The 9,956-nt window shown below is 45.8% G+C and overlaps 2 protein-coding genes across 2 annotated transcripts in view; one reads left to right on the top strand and one right to left on the bottom strand.

The window, feature by feature from the left end:
- Window positions 1-204: 204 nt before the first annotated feature.
- On the bottom strand, window positions 205-8,059 carry TMEM129 (transmembrane protein 129, E3 ubiquitin ligase). Its single transcript, XM_057376223.1, has 4 exons — window positions 7,537-8,059; window positions 5,913-6,387; window positions 3,421-3,580; window positions 205-842 (listed from the first exon to the last, which is right to left on the bottom strand). Exons 1-4 carry the CDS (start codon window positions 7,739-7,741, stop codon window positions 594-596), a joined length of 1,089 nt encoding a protein of 362 aa, XP_057232206.1. The 5' UTR covers window positions 7,742-8,059; the 3' UTR covers window positions 205-593.
- Window positions 8,060-9,562: 1,503 nt separating this feature from the next.
- TACC3 (transforming acidic coiled-coil containing protein 3) overlaps window positions 9,563-9,956 on the top strand; it is a 19,986-nt gene continuing 19,592 nt past the window's right edge. The window contains exon 1 of the mRNA XM_057376221.1: window positions 9,563-9,651. The gene's annotated coding sequence lies outside the window, so the exon portion shown is untranslated. The remainder of the gene's footprint in view (window positions 9,652-9,956) is intronic.

The raw sequence follows: 9,956 nt of genomic DNA on the forward strand, positions 1-9,956 counted from the left end.
TAATGGAATAAAAAGTCCRTATAGGACTTGTAAATCTTCAGGGATTACATTCCTTAGCCTTCTCACAACCCTTTGTGAGTGGAGTGGACCAGCTGAAGGAACACAACTGGTACACTGGTTTGGAGAACAACTGCAAAGATTAGTTATCACTTTAAAACTGGATTAAAGAATAATGAAAGTATCAATGAAGTCTAACCAAAGCAATTTTGTCAGTTAGCCCTTTATTAAAGAATCAAAACCCAAGTAAAATTWAAAAATGTAAAGAATTTAACCTACGTTAAAACCTGAAAAGACAATAATACCGCAAAYGTAGAAGGATAACCTTATTCCATCCAAAATGTAAGAAAGGAAAATATGGGTTTAAAAAAATTAAAATCCAGAAGTTGACATCAGGTGAGTAAAATCCRCAGATACAGGTAAAAGTGGAAAGGAACTGAAAAGATTTACATCTGTTTTCAACACTGTAAAAGAAACTTYTAGAGTTTGTACCCTGGTAGAACATGAAGTCTCAGAAACAGATCTAGCAGGCCTTTGACGAAACCCACTACAAAACACAGTCAAACTAAAAAAGTTAAAACATACCCAAGTACTACTCATCGTATTAGGCAAACATCTAGAATGCAAAATTTGGCTCGGCAAGTCGGACAAGGCACTTGGCTGGAGAGCCAGGTCTCTGGGTGCTGCTGATCCTGTCTGCTGGCAAACCACTTGCCCATGCAGGTGAGGCACCACATGGGCCGGCAGTAGCACTGCTGGCATTCCCCCTCGTTGGGCTCCTGGCAGTTCTTGATGAGCTTGATGTTGGCAATAGTCTGCATACACCCTATGCACGGCTCCAGCTCCTGAGGGAGGAGAAAAACCATCAAAACTGTGACCTGCACACAACGGTTCCTGTTACTGCTCTTCAAAGGCTTTTAGAAAATTATCTGTGGCAGAATAATCAAGGCAGAACTGCCCCACCACAAGATATCAAATKATTTTATTAGAACACTCTCTAACGAATGACAGCAAAGCTTCTCTCTGAATAGAAAACCCAGAACTGCTGCGTAAGACTAATGATTAAACAAAAATGACTGAAAAATAAACATTCTTTGACTCTCTGAAGAGCTTCCAGCAGCCACAGMAAGGTAAGCAAGCAACCAACTTTGTCATTCGAACTATTTTTCAAAAAACATACCCACATAAAGTAAGCAAAACAATAAAACAGTTCTTACCACTTAAAACAGAAAATGGTTGTTCCTATCTACCATCTTTCTAAGAGACATAAAAGAGGAAACCAGGGCTGTATTGAACATAAGGACATCCTGAAAGTCCAGAAACTTACTTAATTTTTCTCRAATAATATTGGAATAACTGATCTTCCTCACAATTAATTATGCCACATGAACTATGGGGTCATCTTGCTATGAAGTATTTTACAATTCATAAACAATTAGCATTTCCCACATTAAAAAATTAATTTTCCACATGTCTTCCAGCTGTCCAAACAATTGACAAAGTTCAAAAGACAGCACACTGAATAGGCACGCAGACCTGAATCCTGTTCATACTGCTAGAACAAAAAACAGGTCTCCCTTTGGTCTCTAGTTCTCACCTCCAGTGACTTGATTCCAGTGTCTGCTCAGCTGCACTTGCAGCTGGGCTGTGGAACAGATCCAGAGAAACACAAGCCATTCCGTTTTAATTGTAAGATTAGGACTAATCTTAGCTTTTACACAGGTAAAATTGCAGCATAGAAAAATTAACTAACTTTTAAAAYGTATTAATGGAGCTTCAGAATAGGGAAAAATTCAGTGTTGCATTTTTAACATTCTCATCRTAATCGGTGATGTAATTTATCACTCAATGTCAAACCCAATTTCTGTAGCTCAGCTGCCACTTAAACATGTCACAAATTAAATGCTCTGCAAGAAAGCAGCTTCAGTATCTTCTCTTTATTTTCAACATCCCTTTTCACTACATGCTGCAGTGCAACCAGAACACACAGCATGATGTGAGACACACCTGATCCAGCTTTATTTTAGCTAATTCATGAACCATATAAGCTGCAYAACACCACCAAAGGCAGCAGCTCCTCACTCCATTAGCTGAACCACTGGACACAGACTCCCTGCAGGGTCAACAGAACTGGTTTAATTGGATCTCTCTGGTACACTGGACAGTGCTCCTGCCACATTTCCAACTGCTGCACAAGTATAATAATGACCAGGTCTCTGTGAGTATTACTGGAGGTAGGACTCCATGGTRCTGCAATTAACATCATATAATAATAGCTGTAATAATTATAACTAAAGCAAACACTCAGTTAAGAATCATTAGTTTATTTCAGCAGAAGATCCAGCAAAACCTGGCTGTCTAGAAAAGCAAGCTGTAATGGAACAAACTGCCTAAAGAACAGCAACAGCACCTTTGACTCTGGCTCACCATAAACTTTCTGCAAGTGCAGTGTCATCATTTCCCAATGTTTTCATGTAACATTTTAATCAAAACTATTACAGGATCTTTATTTCACTATGTTATTTCTCATGTCTCAAAACTATTATGCTCACAGTACAGTTTGTCTCCTCATATCAGGAACAGAAGGAGTTACTTCTCATGTCTCAAAACCATAACGCTCACAATACAGTTTGTCTCCTCATAGCAGGAACAGAAGCAACAGGCAGAGCTACATTTATGACATGTTTACTGAGACATGGTGAACCCGTGGGAGGGAAGCATCACCCTGACTGAGCAAACAGCCCCTGGGTTTCTGGCATCACTGACAAGGAGGCCCGAATGGAGTCAGWGCAGCTGTGCAGACCCTAAGAAATTGTGCTTGGCTGTATCTTCTCAGGAAATTAAGGAATATAGGCCATGTCTTACAGGTGCCAGCAAGATGAAACTGCAAGTCCTACAACTGCACACTCACACAAAGGGGCAGTTTAACCAGCTGTCATTCTCTGTGTGACTGAAGCCCCCAAGCCCATGGAGCTCTCCTGTAGGGAGCCTCAGATGGGTAGAACACCTCTCAAGGTTTACCTCTTGAGGTCACAAGATCCCTTATCTGGTAACTGTTATCTACAGCAAGTGTCAGTTAATATTAGGTCTAAAATATAYTGTATGCAAGTTAGCTGAATTATTAGAAGTGTAGTGAGTAGTAGAGTGTTTGACTGCTGTTCAGTTACCATTYAATTACTGATTGAATACTGCTTAATTATTAAATGAGGATTATTAAGCAGTAATCACATGATAATTATAATTTAATCATCATTCATCATTTAATCCATATTTTTAATAAAAATTTTTTGTTAACCCTGCAACAGTGAATTCTTTTAATACCTCACCTGAGACAGCCCTAAGTAAGCATCATTTACACAGTAATCACAGGCTCATCTGTATCGAAAGTATAATTATTAGTCTCACATGGATAGAAAGTCTCACCTGAGTGCTTGGAACGCTGTATGTCTGGTTTATTTCCACCAGAGATGTAAAGGTTTCTAAAAATAAATCACTAAGGCTTTGATGGATCACAACATTAGCTGCATTGCTGATAGGAGCACGGAGCTTTTCCCGGAGCTCCCCATACTCTGTGGAGTTCAACCTGAAGAATAAACGATGGAACAAAATATTACTGTGATTATCCACTCAAATACCTTGATAGTACACTGTAGAGGTTAACATCAAGGATGTGAAACCACAGAAAAGCTATTTAGGCTGGTACTTATTAGTCACAATAAATATGCAGCATTGTCTTTTCTTGTTTTCTTTTGCTGTTTAGTTATTGGTTTTGGCACAACATGGTCAACAGAACACRCTGTCCTCATTCATATCTGTGTAAGATTGCCYGCAGGGTATGTCAGAGATCAGCTAMAACATGGYACAAAAATAAAGGAARGTTTTTGAAGTAATCAGCATGAACGAAAGCAATATAGGTACGTAAATCACACATTAACTGCAAGGTGCTGTTTGTACCCTTTCTGTCACCTTTTTAATGCCTGTTTACTTAGACTACATCTAAATTCTCATGGATAAACTCCTGAGGACAGACAGTAATTATATCACACAGCAGACATCACAAGGTGATATAGTATTACCTATGCAGCATTAAGAATGTCAATCTATCAGGTTCTGTGATTTTATGGTACAATTTTTACATAAACCCAGAAATTTCACAAAGGTCYCAAAACACTGCTGATTTAAGGCTACAATAAGATGTGTTTCACAGCAGCTGCTTCTGTAAATTAAAGTGATGCCCACAGCACTCAATTGGCACCTAAGACTTGGCACAGATCCTGCAGTGACATATCTGTGTTGTCACCCCTTTTTAGTGTAAGARTTCTGAACTGTAGTGTCAGAAATCTCCAGCTCAGTGCTTCCACGCATTAAACGCTTTCATGGAGAAGTCCCGGGAACATTGTCCTCATTTTCCTACCACTCACTGAGTTCCCAGAGCCCAGTACAATGCAAGGCTGGCTTAGCTCTAGCTCCCAGTGGTCTCCATTGTTTTTACTGATACAGGATAACRTCATTTTTTTAACAGATGCTGTCCATGCAAATCACCTTTATAAAGATACAAGAGACCTTTATATCCAGGGAAACAATTCACACTGAACATGCAGGGAAATGTAACCCACCTGCACAAAAGCATTTTTCTTCCAGAAACATCTCATTGTATTTGATTCTGCTTCTGGATACATACAATGATGATTTAGGATTCTGCTGCATTCTAGCAGAGATGTACTGTTTATCACATCTTATGAGAACACCTTTCAAACACTGTTCATGATGCTATTCTGTTTAGACACATAATAGTGTGTCTAAACAGTTTGGGGCTAGGACATTTTTCTCCCTGAAAGGAATTGTCAGCTAAGTCATGATTTTCTCAGGTGGGGATGTAGTTTTATCACTCTGGCACTGAAGGCTTGCAGAAGAAAAGAATTCGTTGTTTAATTATCATTTGATCACCACTCTCACAAATCTGTGAAAGTCTCCTTTCCTAGGATTGTCATGCTTACCTTAACTAACCTCTTGTTCTGAGTTCTGTTCACCTGGATCTCTACCACAATCACCTGTTTGCCTTCCTGGTGCTCGCCACAGTGCACACATACAAGTCTGGTGATCTGCCTGCTTTTAATTACCTAATTACCTAATAAATGCTGCCGACACACAGATGTACAGTGAAAAGACACTCAAACGCCTTTTCAAATAAAGTTTCAGGAGCACTAATGTGGTTCTTAATAACACAACAACAAAGACTTYAGCATTCTTCTACTCAGCGGTAGARCTTTCTGCAGAATTTGTACTTTAGACTGGTTACACAGATAGACTGCTGAGATAAACAGCATGGGCCCTTGCAAAACAAATCCTAATAGCTCACATTTGCTATGATTTACTGCTATGAGAACACATAAATCAGAAAAGGACCAAAATTACTTCTTGCTTTAGAGGTAGCTGGCTTGCAGTAGCTCTGTGAGAACTCTTGGAGCCATGACAAAATTATGAGCCTTRAGCACAAAGAAAAATGCAAAGTTGTGGGTGAACAACAAACAGTTTTAGACAAATAGCTATTTATCCTCACCCAAAATTTGGAAGACCAAAAATTCTACCTTTCATTGCTGTTCRCCATCTCTGACCTAATTTTTTCTAGTTACTTCTTTCTGCATCCAACACAATCCTCTCCCTAAGACTGGATCAAACAGGGCAATCCCTTTGTTTATCCATTGTGTATTTTAAATGCTGCATGTGTGCCAAGTTCTCTAAACAACCTTCCCTGCAGCGTGTGGCAGAACTGCACATACAGCACCCCTGAACACCAAACAGGGAACAAAAAGGAAGGGATGAGATCAGGGAGTCTCCAGATCAGGCACAAAAACGCTCTATCAGCACCATCAAAGAGCACACATGTAACGTAACAGGTTTAGCAGTTGTTTTACCGGATATCAAATGCCTTGATGTAGGGATTAACACTGGCAACTCGGATGGTGAGGAACTGCACAGGCACGTTGGAGTCTGGGGTGAGTTCATGCTGTCTGGAGTCTGTCACGGTTAAATGAATGTCCTGCTGCTGAGCAACATGTAAACAGTAGGTGGTCACTTTAATAACCCAGGTATCCGTAACGATCACCCTCGCTCCTGGCGCTCCAGTAGCGAATTTGTCGATTCTCCTAAATTCTGTGTTGATGGAAGAAGCTACTGCCCTCCAACCCGAYTGTGGGAGAGCATGGACAGCGAGTGTCCGGGCGAGCGGATGATTATTCCAACCTTTCCGTGACCARTAATATGCCAGGGCACTGGTGATTGCTGGGAGGAGAACAGCAAAGAAGAAAAACGTTTTCCATTCTTTCGAAGCCAGGTAGAAAAAGCAAAGATGTTTTTCAGGTGCAGCAAAGCACATACCGAGGTAATAACCTGCAAGGGAAAAARAGTTACTTTCAGAAAACAATTAAGTACCTGCAAAAACACATAGCCCTGAATGTGGTAGATAACCACATACGGTTATCTAACCAGTGAGTTCACCTCCAGAAGAGGTAGTGTACTTCTGGATGACTTCAAATTCAAGCCTCTTGTCTTAAGCAATCTGAGGGAAATTCTTCAGCATCACAGATTTTTTTACCATGGTTAGTAGCAAAATGAAGCTGATTTGAATTTGCTGTTTGAATAAAATTACCTGTGAAATGMCACTTAGTTTTAGCAGAATTATATGGATAAAGAAGCTGATTAGCATTCTCTGTTTGAATTATATGGTTAAAAGAAGCTGATTGGCATTCTCTGGTTAAATCACARAACATGATGAGTTGGAAGTCCAACATTTAGCCCTGCACAGAACACCCCAAGAGTCACCATGTGCTTGAGAGCCTTGTCCAAACACTCCTTGGGCTCTGTTAGGCTGATGTTGCGACCACTGCTGTGGGCAGCCTGTCCAGTGCCCAAAMACCCTCTGGGGGAAGAACTTTTTCCTGWTAYCCAACCTAAACCTCCCCTGACACAACTTCAGGCCATTCCCTCGGGTGCTGTCACTGTCAMACAGGGCACAGATCAGTGTCTGTCCCTCCTGTGCCCCTCTCGAGGAAGCTGCACCTGCACTGAGGTCTCCCCTCAGTCTCCTCCAGGCTGAACAGACCCAGTGCCCTCAGCTGCTCCTCACACGGCCTCCCCTCAAGGCCCTTCACCATTTTTGTTGCCCTATTTAGACACTAATAGTTTAATGTAATTTTTATACTGCGGTGCCCAAAGCTGCCCCCAGCACTGGAGGTGAGGCCGCCCCAGCCCAGAGCAGAGCGGAACAATGCCCTCCATGCCCTCTGGCGATGCTGTGCCCGATGTCCCCAGGACAGGGATGTCCCCAGGACAGGGATGTCCCTCCTGACTTCCAGGACCCTTCTGACTCACATTCCACTTTCCATCGACCAGGACCCCCCGGTCCCTTTCCGCGGCGCTGCTCTCCAGCCCCTCATTCCCCAGCCTGTACTTAKAAACTGCCACTCCTTTGTGTATGCGTGTGCAGCCGGCTACAAAGCTCGGGGTGCCCATTTCCACAGACACCTGAGCGCTACTCACCCAGGGGCAGCAGCGAGTGCGCCAGCAGCGTGCCGGTGCTGCGCCTCAGGTGGTACTGCACGAAGGCCGCGTCCTCGCTGCCCAGCCAGCCCGACAGCAGGCTCTGCACCGTCAGCCCCGCCGAGCGCACCTCGTCGGGCGGGAACACGAAGCACACGGCGAACACCAGGTAGGCCAGCGTGAAGGTCACCGCGGGGCTCTCCATGCTGCGCCCCGCCGGGCGCCGGGGTGCCCGGGAGCGGTACTTCCCGCCGCGCCCCCGGATGCCCCCGCGGGGAGCGGTACTTCCCGCCGCTCCAGTGGTAATTCCAGCGGTAGTTCCAGCGGTAGTTCCAGCGATAGTTCCAGCGGTAGTTCCCGCGGCAGCCCCGGATGCTCCAGCGGTAGCTCCAGCGGTAGTTCCAGCGGTAATTCCTGCGGCWGCCCCGGATGCTCCAGCGGTAGTTCCCGCCGCACCCCCGGATGCGCGGCGCGGGCGCAGCCGGGCTGCCGGGGCCGCCGGGGCGGGATCCGCCTCCCCTCGCACTGACGGTCCCTCCCCGCCCCTCATCCGTCCCCTCCCCTCATCCGTCCCCTCCTCTCATCCGTCCCCTCCCTCTCTTCATCCCCTCTCCTCCCTCCCCTCTGCCCATCCGCGCCTGCCAGCCCGCGGGCCCCGAGCCGCTCCCCGCTCCAGCCGGGAGCCGCACCTCGCCCGTTCCCCGCTCCCGGCCGGGACACGCAGCCCCTGCCCGTGGCCTCAGCCTTTGTCCGCCTTCCAGGTCATGCTCCACAGGCCTGGCAGGAGGAACCGATTCCAGCTCTTTAAAAGAGCTCTGTTGGACGAGGGCAGCGTCCTTCCAAAGCAGGGAAAATGGCCTGTTTTAAGGATCAAAACCCCCTTTGTTTTCCCTTGTGTATTTTGTGTAATGTTTTCTAATATTTTTTGTAATATTTTCTAAGGATGTAAGATATTAAAATGCCTTAAAGGGAGGTATGTTTTAAGTTATGTTTGTACACACCCAAAYACAGTAAAGGGAGAGGCATGACTGGAATGTCTCGTTATTGTTGAAGTACGAATAATAACTAACAGCTACAATCRCCGTTTTTTACGGAATGTAACAAACCCCTCTGTGCACCCTATTATAACCACAAACTTGCATATTTTTCTCTTTTAGAGAAAGGGGAGATTGTATAACTGGGAAAAGCACGGCTGAGAAAGCATCATGTGATGTTACATGCTACTGCTAATGGGAAACCAAGTCAATAGGAAATGCYACCCATGGAATGTGACATCCTAACGCTGACAGATGGCTGATGTGTTACTGTTGTGATGGAGATCGGGAATTCATCGTGGTTTAGTGACTTTTGAGGATGGTTRCATCAGTAAAATCATGCTTGGATTCTCTGCATCTTATTTCATTCTAAAAGACATCCTTGTTAGCAAGTTTTTTGTTTTAACAACCATTTCATTGTTGCTRKATGGTGACTCAACAGWMAGGACTGTTTCAATGTGCTGAATGGACTGTGAAGTTCAGAAATTAAAAAACAGGTTGTGAAACAGCAAGTTTTCTTTCTGTGATTTTAAGGAAACGATTGTTGAAGCAGAAAACCTGAGACCGTAGAAATCATAGAATCATAGAAACGGTTAGGTTGGAACGGACYTTGAAGCTCATCTCCTTCCAACCCCCCTGCCATGAGCAGGCGCGCCTGCCACTAGCCCAGGCTGCTCAGAGCCTCATCCACCCCGGCTTTAAACATTTCCGGAGATGGGGCAGGCACCGCTGACACGGATTTATTTGGGGACACGGGGGACATTTGTGCMGCCGAACGAGTTTATCCCGGGCGGAGCCGCGCCCTGCACTGTCCGCTCTGCCCCGCGCGGGGGCGCACTCCGCGGGGACCGGGCACGGGGGGAGGGGCGCAACGGCCACGCTCGCGCAGTCCCCGCCCCCTCCCACAGAGCGCTGTTCTGATTGGCGGGCGCGCCCCGAACGCCTCTCTCTGATTGGCGGGCCGGAGCTTCCGTTGGGTTTGAAATCGTGCGGCGGCGGCGGCGGGCCCGTGGCGGGGGGGCTGCAGCGCGCGCCGCCTCAGCCGACCGCTCTCAGGGCTCGTCCCGGGATCTGCCGGCAGGTATGGGGGGTTCGGGAATCCTCCTGGGGGATATGAGCTGGGGRCGGTGTTCAGGGTCCTCTTTGTGAGATTATGGGTGCTGTGGGGCTGGGCTTAGGGGCCCCTCTGTGACCTTGGGGGGAGAAGGGTTGGAGCCGGGGAGAGGCTCAGAGGTTCTGTGGGGCTGGGAAGGGCTGTTCAGGGACCTCTTTGGGAGATTGGGGTGCTGAGGGGGGCTTGGGGCCTGCTCTGTGAGTTTGGGGTGCTGTGGTAGTGGCCTTTAGGGATTCCTTTGTAAGCTTGGTGGACTCAGGGACTTTTCTGTG

This window comes from Malurus melanocephalus, unplaced genomic scaffold (assembly GCF_030028575.1).
Source record: "Malurus melanocephalus ecotype Western Australia unplaced genomic scaffold, MMel_1.1 scaffold_274, whole genome shotgun sequence".
Classification (NCBI taxonomy): domain Eukaryota; kingdom Metazoa; phylum Chordata; class Aves; order Passeriformes; family Maluridae; genus Malurus; species Malurus melanocephalus.